Source organism: Myxocyprinus asiaticus, chromosome 44 (assembly GCF_019703515.2).
Source record: "Myxocyprinus asiaticus isolate MX2 ecotype Aquarium Trade chromosome 44, UBuf_Myxa_2, whole genome shotgun sequence".
Taxonomy (NCBI): domain Eukaryota; kingdom Metazoa; phylum Chordata; class Actinopteri; order Cypriniformes; family Catostomidae; genus Myxocyprinus; species Myxocyprinus asiaticus.
In genome coordinates this window covers 16,721,407-16,738,635 of record NC_059387.1, presented here as the reverse complement: position 1 = coordinate 16,738,635, position 17,229 = coordinate 16,721,407, and the positions used below count along the sequence as shown (strand labels likewise).

Below are 17,229 nucleotides of genomic sequence, written 5' to 3'. Positions count from 1 at the left end.
AGTGTGTTGATATGATTTAAGAGAGCATTATGTGGTTTGTGATGTTGCAGAGTAGATGGGATAAGCATATTTCAGGTAGGAGGGCAATGTGTAATCAGATTTTGTGAAAGAGAGAGCAAGGGAAAGTGAGAAAGGGAGAGAGGAAGAGAGGGGAAGAAAGATGAAATGAAAGAAAGAAAGAAAGAAAGAAAGGAGAAAAGGAAAGCAAGCAATAAAATAAAAAAATGAAGAAAAAAGAAAGAAAGAAAGATAGATGGGGGCTTGCTGTCACATTATAATTGATGATTGGTTAAAATCAGAAGGATGACCTGAAGAATGGGCTCAACTAAAGTGTGTGTGTGAGTGTATGAGAACAGACGCCAAGACTTTTCATGTTGAGGCACTCTCAGAGTTTCGCTTCTTTACCCAGCATGCTCAGCCGAGATAAAGTAAATAAACAGTGCAGGGTCGAGGGCCAGGGCTCCCTCACCCTTAAAACAAAACACCACCTCCATCAAACACCCTGCCTGAGGAACAAAGAGAACAAACCAGCCGCCGGGCCCCGTTTCACTGACATATGAGCGCTGCTGTCATCTACACTCAGCACAAAGAAAAACCCTTCAAGAACCCCAGCCAAAAAGTGCCAGCTTTGTGATTTATTTCCTCAAACAAGGAAGCAGCATTCTACATTCTTCAGACACAATTAAAAAAACACATGCATACTGAATTCAGATTAAAGCTGAATTTAAAATAAAATATTTTATTTTTTATTTTTTTATTTTTATTGTAATCTGGTTTATTCGGTGAGCATTCGCCCCCAAGTAAAATAAAGCCATGAGATAATTGACAAAGCCTGAGAATTGTAGATTGGCGTACTTCCCAAATTGTTTGTTTTGAAAGTTCAGATATAGCCTATGATGGTTTACTGTATATAAAATAACAAATACAATGACAGCAGAAGTAAACTTGTTCTCATTTCATATTCATAACCCTTTTGAACTTGCTAAATTTGGTAGTAAGCCTTAATAAGACCAGTTTTAACAACATAACTACACTATAATTCTTGTACATTAATATATTAATATTAATATAAAGAAGTCCAACACTAAAGAACATTTTTCTTTATGCTATAACAGACTAACCCCACTTAAAGGACAGTTAGGGCAAACACTTAATTAAACCTAACAATGATGCATTTCTGAAGGATAAAAACCCCTTAAGAAATGTCAATGGACATTCTCTGTGCAACTGGTTTGTAATCCATGCCTGTACCAGCCACATAACTCAGACAGCTGCAGTACGAGCTGAATGCCTGCGAGGCCTCGTTGGACTTATTAAAAAAAGAAACAGTTACCCGAATGCCGAGAGTTCCTCGAAGCTGTACCCAAACAGTCCCACTCTCTTTCTGTATGTTTTTCTAAACTTTGTCGCAATATTTGCCTATGTTTGCTGTTAAAATACTTCACTCACCCTGCCGAATCTGTTGGCGTAAGATCCTGTGAGCAAGGAATGGAAAACGATGATTGTTTCATCCAAGTCCCAAATGAACACGCGCTGGGAAAAGAAAGAGCAAAATCAATGGCTCTCTCAGCATGCAAGATGATCTGATTGTCAATAAGAAGGGTGCACAGATTCATGCGCTCTGGGATCTGTAGATATTCAGCAATGATGGTCACCATCGTACCCCACAACTGCGGGAAGAACCACCAGCAGACTATCCATCTCCTGCCCTCAATGCATTAACACAATCAATAGCAACAAACTAATTAACTAGATTTGTTAACATGCTATGATCTCAACTTGCTAATGGGGGCAAAACCTTCTTGAGATTCAGGTCATGTTAACGAAAAGACCATAACCATTTTCTGAACTATGCAGATCAAATATGAAAAGATAACTAATGTGGTACTAAAAATTCTCTGCTTAGAACAAACTGATTTGGGGACGAAACAACCAACAAAGTTCCAAAATATGAACTCTGTTTTACTCTGTTGTAAAACTTAATTAAAAACATGAACCTTTTATACATGTTATAAAGCTTTTGCCTGCAGTACCTTCATGGACCCCTGGTTGAAAGCCCTGATTCTACATAATTAAAGTCTCGTAATTAATTCTAACTCTCCTATTCCAGCCTGCCTGAGACTCATTGACAGAGAGGCAGCAGTCCAATACCTCAAGGTCAGAGTCAGGAGGTGGGGATGGGTTATTGTTCCTTCTTCCACGGCCACGTGACTTTCCATCTGCGGCCCGACGCAATCGATCTGAATCTGAATCTTTAATGGGGGTTGATGGACTGTGGATTGTACTGTACTCTCCTGCAGGAAAAAAGAAAGGCAAAAAGTATATCAAAACAGGCAAATGAAAAAGGCTTTCACCTTCACAACTCAACATTGTGGTTGGATCTGTTTATCTCATCCAGTAGTTACTTCCCAAATGCTCTAATATGCTGTTTATCGGATCAGTTCATACCCCCGATACCATTCAGACTATAATAATGGGAATGGGGGTGTGGTGGACATAACGTCAATGCTTACAGTAATTACACGAGAAGGCAAATGTAAGAAGAACGTAAAAGCTATTGGAAACGAAAGTGCGAACGAAATCATTCAAATTATACAAAAGCTGGTTCTGGTCCTCTAATTCAAAAGGCCAAGCTGAAACCCATGAGTGCTGGTATCCAGTAAAACTGAACAGGTATGTCTCGCTACTCTGCAACATGAAATGGTTAATCTTGCTTTGGATTCTTCTGAAACTATTTTCGTTGGTGAGGCAAACATAAACAAATTAACTGGCCATTTTATGTACTTAATGTAAGTTATTCTATATAAAGTTACTGTCTATAGAGCTGTTGTATAAAAGCAATATCACACACGCAATTGTGCTGTTATACTGAGCATCAGCAAGGCTGTGATATCCTTGTACTTACATCCAAATTACAGTGACACTGATATTCAGTGCAATGGCACACTTGCTCATTCGATACTGCTTAAATATTGAGAAAATTTACATTTACATATATGCATTTGCCTGATGTTTTTATTCAAGGTATACATCTTACAATTTTGCATGTTCCCTGGGAATCTAACCCATGGGCTTGCCATTGCTAGCACCAAGCTGTACCGCTTAAACTACATGAACTGAACAACAAATTTTAAGGTGCACTCAATAAACTTCATGCTTATGTTGCACTAAAGCCTAAAGCAGACCTGGGCAACTTATGGTCCGTGGGCCAGATCCAGCTCTCCACATGGTTTAATCATTTATCCTAAAAGCATTTTTTTTTTTTTATTGGATATTTCAGTTATCTTGCATTGGGACCTAACGCCCCTCCAAAGTGTTTAACATGCTCAGGGTTGCCAGAGAAGAGACGCAACACCCACAATTTGAGATTTATACTTGGAATACTTGGATATTTCCAATAACAGACTGGAAATATTCCGCCTAATTTTATACTTATTTTGTGCAATCTGGCAACCATGCATGTGAGTGCGCTCTTTCTAGCTCTCACTTTCCCCTTTGAACAAACTTAACGATCTCTAATGCAATATTCTGCTCAAGGAAAAGTGTTATATGGCAACTCTGTGTCCATTCTTGAGGCTGCTTGTGATCTTTGGTGCTATTAAGTTTGCAAGTAAACCTTCTCAGTGATGAAATTAAATATAAAAGGCATCATTGATACGCAAAGGGGTAATCACTGACACGCGAGCAAAAGCAAGCAAGAGACGAATATGAATATGCATTTTTTATTTGTGCAATTTAGAAATGTTGAAGTACCCTCACACCTGTATGTTAATCTAACTCTTGCAGTAATCATTTATCATAGTCATGCAGCCTGTTTTATTCAGCTGTGTGCTGAATGGAAAGTCAAACCATTGATGAGACCCGCATCATGACCCTTTTAGCGTGTAAACGTGTAATGTTTTGAGAATAAAATAAGTAAACTTGCCTGCTTTGCGACAAACATTAAATGTTCTATCATTTTTCTCTCTTTTTTTTAAATTAAAACCGAACCCTGATGTAGAGAGCGTTTAATTGAATAAAAAATTAACAGGCAAGTAGAGATGGTAAATAAATAATTTATAATAAGCTCAGCCTTTATTCAGTTTTTTAGTGCCTGATAAAAAAAGTATCTACCTCTGTAGAGCAATACAGTACTTTAGGCAATTGCAGAATAGTCACATTAGTCACATATACACTTCAGAAAATTGAGTACACAACTATTTCTGGGCTTAAAAGGTACAAAAACCAAATCAATGCGGAACATTGTATCTCAAAAGGAATACAATGTGCCCCCCTATGCACTACTTAAAGCCCGATGTGGCCCCTTTACCAAAATAGTTGCCCACGCCTGGCCTAAAGTATACTTCGATTTTGACGCAAATGCTCAGCATCTGCGTACTGTCGGATGCAAGCTTGTCAAAGTATACTCCATTTGACATTTGACAGTGCATGCATAGACAGGCGGTTGGCGCATGCATGCTATGACTGCTATGAGATGCTGGACAATTTCTCTTCAGGAGTTTAGACCCTTAAAGATGTCTTTATATTCCTTCAGACTCGAGACAGATGCAGGTATCTCCTGACCTCCTCGCACATGCGCACTTGATGTGCATATCTACTGTTGTTGTTTTCACCTTTGTCTCATGTTATTTATCGGTGATTACGTCTTCTTCTAACATTTCTTCATGACAGCAATGGCTCAAATGTGAGTATTGCCACCTTGTAGATCCACCAAATTGTGCAGATAATTTCAGGCGCATGCACGTTTTGCGTGTTCAAAGATGGGCAGTTAGAAAAATCGGGCTGCACGTGTTCAGTGCTCAAGCACGTCTGACCAAAGTATACTATGGGCTTAACACCTAGTGGTATAGATGCGGCATCACTCAAAAACAGTTTTCAGTTCCTGATGCCATTGCATTATTTGCTGTCAGCCACATTTTATATATTCTGTGATTTAAAATGTCTAATTTCAAGGTATTATCAAGAAAAAACATAAAAGTTCAGCAATAAGCAAATATATATATATATATATATATATATATATATATATATATATATATATATATATATATATATATATATATATATATATATACACACATATATACAGTATATTGAGTGCATCTTCACTATATCACACTATAATGGCAATGAGCTGCAGTGTTTCACCACCAGGGTTTCATTTCACCAAATCGTGTCAACAACATGCAGTTTTCGAACCTGCCATACCTCAATTAATTTGCAAAACCCATTTACCTGCAGGTTGCTCTGAGAGGACCTGGCTGGTGATCCCTGATGGAGGCTCCTGTAGGGTGTAGGTGGCAGTAGTGGAGGGCGTGGTGGGGCTGGTGTTGTTACTGGTCATGTAGGGAGAGGTGTAGGGGCTACTGTTGTAATACTGTGCATACTGACTCTGCCCGAAGGCTGGGTATGAGGGGTATTCCTGCAAAAAGACATCAAGGCCGTAATGTGAGATGGCCGCATCGCAACGCTGCTACTTTACAGTGCAGATTCCAAAACGTAAATGTGAACATATGTCTCCAGTGTGCTACATCTGGACAGTGATCTGTCTTCACTTTTTTTTCCTCTCCTTGTGGCATAATTCATAGGCGCAAAGAGCAAGAGGTAATCCCTGCATACAGTGGTCGAGACATTTAGAGTGATTCATATCATCTGAATAATGCAAGCATATACATGTTCTATAAAGGCTTCCAGGAGGTAGGAGAAAATACTGAATGACAGGCTAGAGTTAAGACATAGGAAATACAATTTCACCATGCACTACAGACTAGATAGTCAGAGATTTCAGAGATGAAAATTAAATTTCAGCTACCTGTTGTGTGCTATTGAATCCAGTTGAGTTTGTGAGGGAATTGCTTCCAGCATACAGCCCAGAAGTTGTTGTAAAACTGCCTCCTATGAGTGCAAGATATTATGGTGAGTTATCTACAAACACAGCAAGACAAAATGAAAAAAGCACAGCAAGTACTAATCTGATGTGATAGACATGAAGGCTGGTTTTCAAGTGATGCTTTTCTGCATTGTACGAAACATAAAACAATTAAATGTTGGAGCTGTAATGACAATTTTATTGCTCAGAGTTTGCTCTTTAATAGCTAAGAAGACTTTAGTTTAACATAACTGAGAATTCAGTTAAGCATCAAGTTTGTCTCAGATGTTTCTCCTAAAATTCCTTAGGAGAAACCGTAATGGTTGACGTACAGTAATGAAACAGAACTATGAAGTGGACAGTATAGCTCAGATAAATAGGTCTTGGGAGAATTTGATTAGAAATGTTTCTTGAGTTCATAATAAAATCTCTGGGGCAGATTCACTAAACAGTTGTGCCACTTTTGAGTGTGGTATTTCAGTGCAAAAACCTGCATCTTATTCACTAATGACCCGCACTCTATTTTAGCAGGCGCAATCAGCATTGAAATTGCGCTGCGTCTTGAGTATTTAAATGAAGTCACTGTCATTCCTTTCCATGCAAACATGCCTCCTTTCTATGTAAATTAGGCTCATTGTATATTGTGCTTCATTCACAAAAATTATGAAAGTAGGTGGTAAAATAAATTTTATTTACAGTCAAAGAGATGTTTGTGTGCATTGTGTACAATTAATCAAATAATCATCAAATGATGGAGAAAAGCATTATAACCTAGCATTTATCCAGATGCGCAGTGCTGTCAAGCACACGTTCTGCATGCTTAAGAGATGATCCAGGTGTCTGAATCAAAGTTATGTTGTACAGTCCCAGCAGGGTGTGTCAAATACGGTGGTCTGCTGCATCCTTCACTATATAGTGCTCAGAATCAGACCACAAGATCAGAATTGCGCGTGCAAATTGTGTTTAGCAGCGATTTGTTTGCACCGTTGCCTGATATGCATAATTTCTTAGTGAATCGGGTGCTAAACCAGCGCAGAGAGCGCTGCTTTTACAGGCTGCAATTCATTAGTGAATCTTTAATTTTTATGGTTTCTTTTGGTCGACCGATGCAGACCCCCTCTCACCCCGGGCCCTAGGGCGGCTGCCCACCATGCCCTCCCTCTAGTTACACCCCTGACTCTGCCCCTTGGTATCTTGGCAAATCTGAACACAGTTTGAGACATTGTTGAGATCTCTTCTAAAACTCTAGATAGACATATGTAAGATTACATTTAGAGTCTTTTTCACAGGAGAAAAATATGAAAAGCAGGAGGCCTCAGTAAATCTCTATATTTGCTTTTTAATTAATCTCATTGCTGTCTAGGAGAAATAATTATTGAGATATTCAAGAGATTTTATGGTAAAACTTAAACCAACTCAAAGGCATTTTAAAAACAAAGCTTTACAGCTATTAAAGGGGTATGAGGGGTGTGTATAGTATGTGTGTGTTATGGGTGGGATATAACAGTGGCTTTATTTCTGTTCTACCCATATCAGTGATTAGATCTCAGCTGATGGTTGGAAAGAAAGAGTAAAGGAGGTCAGGTCTATTATTTCATCCATTGCTACCTTTACAATGACAGAAAGAGTGCTACTCTTGTGTGTTAGAAGGGAAGGATGGGGTGGTCTTTTTACCTGACATCCTGCCTTAATGAATATGCATATCTGTCTGCTTTTCAAGCTGCTCAAAAGAAGCACCTTCTAGCTAATTAAATCTCTCTAAGGAGAGATAGCATCTAATAACTTAATAACATACATGGCATGGGTTATAGGGGACTGAGATAGCCTTAAGGTAAGTGAAGTCTCGATTGCTTTTCTAGGTGCTTCTAAAGGGACCTCAGCACAATTCAGTGCTCAAATCACATCGAAATTCTCATAGACAAAACAGCCCTACAATAATTATTCATACAGGTTTAAATCTTCTTTTTCAAAACAAACATTGTCAGTGATGGTTGTTGTAAACATTTTCCCAGCAGTTTTTGTTTGCTAACTAACATTAACAGACTCTAAGCTACTGAACAGCTGTCTGTTGTCTCTGAAGTCCCACGTTTTCAAAAAGGTTGCAAGAGGAACCTCATAGGTTCACTAGAGACTTCAGTTATCACTGAACAGACTTATCAATTTGAAATGGCCCCAACATTACCTATATGTGTTAATATAAAAGCATAAATGCACATTTGTTCAGCAAAACAAGCAGAAGTAAACTCTTTTTAAAATTTATTTTTCTCTTTCTTTCTTTTTTCTTTCTTTCTTTCTTGCTTTCTTTCTTTCTTTCTTTCTTCTCTTTTCTTTGTCAAAGAACAGCAAGAGGTTCTACAAAAATTGTTCTGTTCGGACCTCTACAGACTTGAGCCCTCACATCTCACATAAAGCAAGACACATCAAACTCCCATTGCACAACAAATTAGCTAAATCCACAGTTCAAAAAGTCATAAAAGCCAGGAGTTGTAGTTTAGAAGTTGACTCCAGAGATTATGGAGCCACATAAAAGCCAAGCAAGATCCCCTCCAGTCCCTAAAGAATGACTCCATGCTGGGGAGAGGTCTGGTTGTTCCACCCCCCTTTCACTTTGTCTTGCTCCAGTTAGTTCAGTCAAGACGAGACACTGGCTCTCCTTATGGCCTCTCCAATTGGGAGTCCATTTGCTGTGCTTGATCAGTCCTCTTGCCATGGGCTATGTCTATCATCAGTGCACAATATTTGTAGCAGAAGTTTTGTAGGCGTCTCTAGGGAGCAAGCGATCAAGTCCAGATGGACTTCTTTAAAAGCAGTCTGCTGCTCCTCTCACACTGTGTGCAGAATGGAGGGAGGCCCAATTGTTGCTGTAATTATCATCCACTCTGAGTGAAAATCAAAGAAGCCTGTCTCTCTCACTCTACTCATGCCGTATAGCCATTAGGCTTATGGAAAAGGAAGCAAAGCACAAACAGGTATGAAAGTGGAAAATTAATTCAGAATTTATGCTTGGATGTATTGAGTGAAATACAGTTGAGAAGTCTTAACATTTATTGGAATGTAGCAAATCAAATCTCCACTAGGGACAGTCCCAACAACCGACGAGTGGATTACTATGGTCAACAAGAATAGCTAGATTTGTTACTTCTATATATACATTTATATATATAACATTTGGCTTTTTTTAAAAATATGTGTCAAGTTAAAAATAGTCCAACTTTTAACACGTATTTCAAATCCCTGCGTTCAGTTCCATTTCGCTGTGCTCTGTCTGCAACTTCAGAATCTCACAGTTTTAAGCCAAGAACACCCAGATCACAGACACCCAGCACCCAGAGTTAATTTAATTGTATTCCCTCTGACAGCTGGGTACAGGCTGGCTCTGCTGGTTATAGGATATCAGTTGGTATAGTATAGATGGGGGTGCAGGCCTGCCACCGTGTTCAGGCTCTTTCTCCGAGCACAGACCTGCCCAATCGATGAGACATTGAGAGGAAGCCGGTAGGGACAGACTGGCCTGGTTAACAGTCATATGTCATCTGCTGTTGCAGTTAGGAGATAATGTATTTATTACTGTGTGGGCTATGTATGGCAGATTGAACTGAAAACACCTTAGACCCTGAGGATGGCCCATACATACAGCAAACTCAATGCATACTGTCATTGTCAGAAGACACCAGAGTTAAAGGAATAGTACATCCAAAATGCTAAAATCTGACATTATTTACTCAGCTTAATGTCTGTCGGAACATATCAGAATTTAAGTAATATTTACAGAAAATCTTACACTTCATCATATTTCATATACATTTATACACTCAAATCTCATCCTTCATTCTAAATATCCAAACTGCTTTGCCGAGTACAGTAATGGCACATGAAGAGAACCAATTTTGTTTGGTGTCAATGATGTCAAACAGCTATTTTTGAAATCTGAACACGGTGTGATGAACCATCTTTATTTTCTCGATTTTTCAATTCACAAAGTCGATTTTTTTTTTACATTTGTATGTTAAACATTCTTTTCAAGAATATATATGATTTTAAGAGAGAGACTAAATATTCCACTTTCCAAGAACATTTGGCAATGGACTCTTTTTGGTAAATAGATTTTGGTACAAAAATTTGTGTTTGACACTGGTAACATTTTGTCTCATCTGATTTGGTGTGAACAGGCCTTCAGACTGCAGTTGTTTGGGGCAGACTAACATTTATAGGCCTGTTGTTCAAGCATGATTATCAGCAGCAGTTTTTACTTATGAGGCATGGAAAAGAAGCTTCCACAGACCACAGATGACACATTATTTATTGTGAGATGCTCTGGAGAGCCTTCAAAAACATGGAGATGTTTCTACGGTCACACATTATTTGGAGATTAGAGAGCTCAAAACGGCACTAACCATTGGAGGCTTGAAGGAAAACACTAGGGGGTGAGAGAGAGAAGAAGAAAGATAGAAACAGACTGGTGGCTTTGGAGCCAGTGTCACTGTCTTCTAAAAAACTAAACTGTCTGGGAGACAGACAGTTCACCTGATGCACATTTATATCTCAGTACGCAAGTGTGACTTCTATGCATTGACCTTAAAGAGTCTCGGGTGTTCTCTCTAAAGCAAACATACATAAGAACATCCATGGCCAAGCACAAAGACAAACCATGGGGAAAAGGACTGGTCTTAAAGTGGGGAAAAGCCAGCTATTTTTTCCATCTGTGCTGTTTCTCTTCAGGCCTAATACATAAAAGACTGTGTCTAACTACAACCCAATACAACCATCTGCTTGGGGATGTTAAGAATTGTTCATGTCTGCCATTAATTGTGTCCTCTTTTGAAGGGGGCCAGAAAGGAATCATGGCTCGATTTTGCCACTCCACCAGTAGAGGGATAGAGAAAAGGAGAGGGGAGATCCTGACCTTGCATCTGGTAACTGTAGGGTGCTTGTCCTGTCTGAGGTGTGGAGAAACTGGAACTGTAGCTAAGGAAGCCACTCTGGCCTGGAGACTGGGCCTGAGTTAGTCCACCCTCTGTCTTGATGCCTGCCCACAATGGACCTAAATCAGTTAGTGACACCAGAGCAGTATGATGCACAATTCTTAGTGTTATTTCTCAAAGACAATCAAGTAAAAGGTAGGTGGCTTGGTTCTAACTGGGCCATGGTTCAAACTATGGTAGAGGTGCCAGAGGTAAGGATGGGTGATACCACCTATTTTCTTTTCGATCCGATACCAAGCAGGCTAATATCAGCAACCAATACCTCTATGAAATGGATAAAATTGGTAATTAAAGCCATTTAACATTAGATCTAAAAGCCATCATTTAAACATTTATTAGGCCTAACGATTGCTATATTTGTCACTCATTTATTTACAAACATCATTGAACATAAATGTTTTAATAACTTTTAATATAACAACAATTATTTTTTAATTTACAAAAACTTTTAATTGCCCATCCCTAGTGAGAGATCACAACGTTAACTTTGCATTGAAGCGTTATGTAAAGTTTGCACCAATCACAGCAAAGGCTTCCAAGTATTTGCCGGTCAAAGTTAAAACAAAACTCAATTTTTATTAGATTGAATCAGGCCCAATGCAGGTTTGCAATTTGCTTCCACTCAAACAAACATCGGAACTCTCTAGAGCATATTCGAGATTGTTCTACCTAAACAACATTATCTGTGCGCATATTTTCGAAAAGGGTTCGGAACATTCAATCCCTTGGACAAACAAAGAACATTTATAGCTTGATCTGGGCTCACAGCATAGCTCCATTGCAAATGCCTTGTTTCGAATTGAATTCTTCATATCTCTGACATCTGTCAAACTAGCATAAAATAAGAAACTGTCTGGACGTGTTTGCAGATGCAAAACAAAAGGTCAGCAGAGTTCTTAGTTTCGGTTGAAGGTGAGAAAAGAAGCTATAAAGGCCAGAGGTCAGCGTTAGCCAAATTACAGTTATCAGCACATTGTTATCTACAGTATGTACATCTAAAAGCTACATGCATAATACTAAACTTGCTAAACGATTACTACTGCTAAAATTAAACTCTTTATTATATTAAGTTTCAGTTTCAATTATACGTTAAAATGGACAATGAACATTAAATAATAGTTTAAAAAAATACCATAGTTACCATAGTTTCCACCACAATACCATAGTTTTAATCATTATTGTGACTACTAAGCTGTATTTAAATGTATATCATAGTGAACTTGGTATTATCCACCAATGTCATAAAAAAAAAAGAAATAAATCAAAGTTACTTTAATTACTAAGGTTCTGAAAGCTTAATACACACTTTAAAGGAGACTGCATTTTAATTTATTATGATTTTACAGTACTAACAATACATTTAGTAATCAGGGTTGGGGAGTAATGAAATACATACTGTATTCCACTACAGTTACAATTTAAATCATTGGTAATTAGAATACAGTTACATTCAAAAAGTATTTTGATTACTGAAAAGATTACTTTGCATTTTATTGTCAATTTTTCATTTAATATTTAGTCCTTTCAAATGGAAAACATTTATACATATAAATGATGCGATACAAAGTGCATTTAAGTAAGTTTGAAGTAAGTCTGGAGCAGAAGAAATAGAAATATGCCTTGTGTAAAATGTCAGCTTTACGCTACGCGAAAATGCTATTTCTAGCCATTTTACAAGCACGTTACCAGGCACGATCATATTTTTTTAACAAGAAAATTCACGTTGGATCATAATTTCTTTTTTTCTAGTAAGACCTTTGATATTAGGGCAAAAATCATATTCTTGATAATAATTTTTGTATTGTTTTCCTGTAAAAATATCTAAAAATCCTAAAAACAAGATAAATTTGATTGATCTTGTTTTAGAAACAACACTGCATAAGATATTTAGGTTTTTCAGAGAATGTATTTTTAACGTGCATTTTATCTTACTGTACTGACAGAGTTTTTATAGTCAAAACAAGTGAAAAAATCTACCAGTGCTGAAGAAGTAATCCGAAGTATTTAGAATACGTTACTGACCTTGAGTAATCTAACAGAATACGTTCTGTATTCTGTAATCTGTAGTGGAATACATTTTAAATGTAACCCTCCCAACCCTGTTAGTAATTATGGTATTTTGCCAACTATTGTTACCATGATACTTTTTGGTTTATCATTTGTCTGTTTAAGTGAGGAGCAAATGTAAACCAGGATTACAGAGCTTTAAGCGAAGACAATAAACTGAAATGCCCTTTCTCTTGCTGTTGTTACCATAGGCTGGAATTCCATAGGGCTGGCCAGGCTGAGGGTATGTGCCATAGGCAGCAGCCTGCTGCATTCCTGTGGTGTATTGCGTCTGTCCGTACGCGGCCATATTTTGGGTGGAAGGAGTTGGAAGAATGTGTGGATAAGGTCTGCTATTTGAGAGCAAAAGTAAGAGAAAAGGGAGACACAATTTTTTTTACATCATGAAATTTTTATCATGAAATTTGCTCAGAGAAAAATTCTCTGTAATTCTGCTACTTAATAATAAATATTTGGCCAAGCTGTGAAATAAAGAAAAAATATAGCCATTAAGCAGCTGATATACATTGCAAAAGAATAATAAATCGCTGGGGAAATTTTTGCAAGATAACAATTACAACAGATTTTGGAGTACGCGAGCTGCAGACATCAATGAAAACAAAGAAGCCAGAGAGTCCAAGATCTGGCAGAAGGATCTAATTAAAGGCCCAAATGAAGTTGGATGCTGCTTATTTTTTAAAGAAAAATAAAAGAAGCCTTACTTGGAAGGGTAAATCTGGGGAGAGAACTGGTGAGTTTGTCTTGGGCTGAAGCCACTGGTTCCAATGGCTGTGGAGAGTTAAAAAGAAAAGAGGCAAGCATATTCAAACATTAAAAAAATAAGGTAAATATTATTCTTTGCCAACAGAACTTCTGGAATCCAAGGAAACAGTTATTATACTGCATTACACTATTTATTTCGCTAAACTTATTTTGGGTAGAAAAATGAACAGCAATAAGAAGGAAAATAATCAGGTAAAATGTTTTCTGCAGACTGTATACATAAAAACCTACACATGATGGAAGGCCTAGTGTCCACACACACATGTTGGTGTGGCTATCCTTATGAGGACTCTCCATAGACATAATGATTTTTATACTGTACGAACTATAGATTCTATCCCCTAACCCTACCCCCACCCCTAAACCTAACCCTCACAAAAAACTTTCTGCATATTTACATTTTCAAAAAACAAAAAACAAAACAGAAAAACACCGTTTAGTATGTTTTTTAAGCGATTTGAATTATGGGGACACTAGAAATGTCCTCATAAACCACATTTATAGCATAATACCCTTGTAATTACCAGTTTGTAACCTAAAGAAATGTTCTCGTAAACCACCCAAACCTGCCCACACACACACACACACACACACACACACACACACACACACAGCAGGGAATGATGTATAGTAGTGGTCAGTGAAGGGCTTTAAGAGCACTGTACAATGAGAAATCAGCAGGCCTGATTACAGGTAAGTACTATAAGAAGCCTTCTTCCCAGCCCTTAATGACGGTGTGGAGGGCCACTCAGTTAACTCACACAAACACTACAGAGCAATATGAGAGCTTTTGATGTGCCAGTGAATGCAGGACTGCAGTCTGGGAACTGTGGAATATTGGGCTCAAATTGTAGTGTTTTTAAGGGTACTTTTCTTTTCAAGCAACATAATAGAAACCCTTAATATTTCATGTTAATAATTATAGTAGTAAAAATAATAATAATAATTATTATTGTATTATTATAATACATTGAATAATCTAATAATAATGTTTTTGTTATTATTTATTTAATAATAATAACAACATTATTATTAGTTTAATAATAAGAATTAAACTAATAATATTTTTAATAATAATAATAATTATTATTATTATTAGAAGTAGAAGTTTTTTTGATTGCTAAATATTAACCTAGGACTTTTGTGTATTGCACTTTGTAGGTTTCGGATGTCTCTCTTTAGGGGGGACATATTACACATTTTACGAAGCTCTTGCCTGTGTGTATAACTGGCTGTGACATCTAAAATAAGGGTTAGCTAAGGAGCTTTTGCTCTATGTAACTGTATTCTCTACACCCTGAGACAGAGGTCTTTTCCCCACACTTCAGCACCTGGCCTGGACAAACAGTGAACCGCTGCACTGCTGCATCTCAAATGACTCAATTTCATTCATACTGTCAGAGATAGAAGTCGCGGCCATGATTTATATGAGTCTAACATTAAGGTATCGGGTACTTAGTCAAATAGGTAGGGAAAAAAGACAAATTAGCAGGAATGTAATACTCCATAAAGAGTTCTCTCATTCTCTGGCATTTGCTTAGTAAGTAATTGAAGTCGTTTATAACACAGAGTAGACCTACCTAAATTTGTATGCTTAAGTTTGAAAATATACCATTGAGAGTATAACATTCTTGACACGATGCAAGTGAACTATTTTTGTGGCTCCAAAAAGCTCAGTTGTGCTTTTCTTTAGAAAAGAAGAAAAAATAAGCAGTCAATTTACATTCTCTGTCTTTTTCTCTCTCTATTAAATTTAATATATATATATATATATATATATATATATATATATATATATATATATATATATATATATATTAATTGGCGTTCCCTGGTTTTGGAAGGCTGTTCAAGGTTTCAGAGTCTTGGCTTTGCGGTGTTCTGCTACAGTCTGAAAACTGATGTCGGGTGTGAGGGCCACAGGGATAGGGTGTCACTTGATTAGGGCCGAGCAGGGGGGCCAGGTGGGTCATAACTCAGTGCCTGTTGGCATGGGAACTAAGACAGTGCATCACGCTACTAGAGCTCCAGCCACAGCGACACTTCCTGGGCCTCTGCTTATCAGTAACCCATCTCTGAGATCATTTCGCACCAGCAGAGTGAGTGTGTGTGTGTGTGTCTTACCTGATCCTGAGAACCCGTCTAGAGAGCCGTCTGCTACAGAGGTGGCGATTTCACTGCTGCTCATTGGCTCTGTTTTAACTGTGAACAGAAGGAAAGCCGCATTTGTGTGACAGCAAATTTTTTATCCCACTCAGTCACACTTCCTCTACTCAAAGCCTTACTCAGGTCCCTGTGCTTGTTAAGTCACAATACTTAATTGTATACTTAATATACTTAATTGGCTGTCAATGTGACAAGGATCACAGTATTCATTAGGTGGTTGGGTTTTTTAAGGGTGATGTAATGAAGTGGGGTTGCTATTGAGATAATGGAGCATTCAGTTTTCCACAGTTCTGTCTTGGCTAACCCACAGGAGAGGCTGACAATTAAACATTAATCTATTGTACAAATAAGAGTAGGACAATTCCTTTCCAATACACACAGCTCTTCTGTTGATTTAAGGACAATAGCCATACTGAATTCTCTTATTTAAATCCACAAACCTCTCCAATCTATTGCTGTGGAACAAGACTGATGTGTTGTACAAAGCAAATTAAGAGTGCAATAGAAAATCAAATATAGTAAATATAAATACAGAACGAAGAAGGACTTTTTTTTTTTTTTTTAATGAAAATTGACCTTTTGGTTAATGCCAAATCCTCTATTCTAAGGCCACGTACACACTAATCTGTTTGAGTTTGAAACATTTTCAGCTTCCTAACATGATAATTTTACGATAATACAGTGTGCAGTTAAGGACAGCATTTTCAAAATTCTCCATTTTCAGTGGAGGAAAACACATTTCCAGTGTGGATGAGAGGTGTAAACAGCAAAATCAATGCATTTTTTTATAAAAAATTAAATAAAATGTGCGGACGTAACCTAAATCTTAGGTCACGTCCACACTGATCCATTTCAGTTTGAATCTTCTGTTTTCAGTTTTCTTACATCATCATTTTCTAAAATACATGGTTATTAAGAGTTTTTTTAAAGTCTCAGTTTTTGGTGGAGGAAAATCCCGTTACAGTGTGAATAAGAGGCATAAACGTAGCAAAATTAATGAGGTTTCAAACAAAAATGTATTAATGTGGACGTGGCCTAAATACTACATCCTACATCCACACAAATCCATTAGTTTCCTAATGTCATCGGTTTCCAAAGTATGCGGTAATTGAGAGTATTTTCAAAACGCTAAATTTTTGCTGGAGAAAAACACCTTTCCAAAGTTAATGAGGCAAAAATTTACCGAAATCAATGCATTTTCAAACGAAAACGTATTAGTGTGGACATGGCCTACGATTTTAAAAACAGATAGTCCCGACTCTAAGTTCTGATTGGATGAACTATGTTTAACGCCATTGTAAAATGATTATAAATGGCCACCAGTAATGCACCAAGGTGCTAAACAGCCTACAGTTACTCTTGTATAATGAACTATATTGGTTT

At 37.5% G+C, this 17,229-nt stretch overlaps 1 protein-coding gene across 6 annotated transcripts in view; it reads right to left on the bottom strand.

Annotated features, from left to right (window-relative positions):
• LOC127434302 (eyes absent homolog 1-like) overlaps positions 1-17,229 on the bottom strand; it is a 51,068-nt gene that overhangs the window by 23,813 nt on the left and 10,026 nt on the right. For 4 of the 6 annotated variants that reach the window (XM_051686941.1, XM_051686943.1, XM_051686946.1 and 1 more), the window contains 8 exons: positions 15,805-15,882; positions 13,620-13,686; positions 13,105-13,250; positions 10,773-10,895; positions 5,813-5,895; positions 5,236-5,422; positions 2,152-2,294; positions 1,450-1,533 (listed from right to left, as the gene is read on the bottom strand). In XM_051686941.1, coding sequence (XP_051542901.1) covers positions 1,450-1,533; positions 2,152-2,294; positions 5,236-5,422; positions 5,813-5,895; positions 10,773-10,895; positions 13,105-13,250; positions 13,620-13,686; positions 15,805-15,882 — 911 coding nt within the window. The remainder of the gene's footprint in view (positions 1-1,449; positions 1,534-2,151; positions 2,295-5,235; positions 5,423-5,812; positions 5,896-10,772; positions 10,896-13,104; positions 13,251-13,619; positions 13,687-15,804; positions 15,883-17,229) is intronic. The other 2 variants (XM_051686942.1, XM_051686944.1) reach the window with 1 other exon arrangement.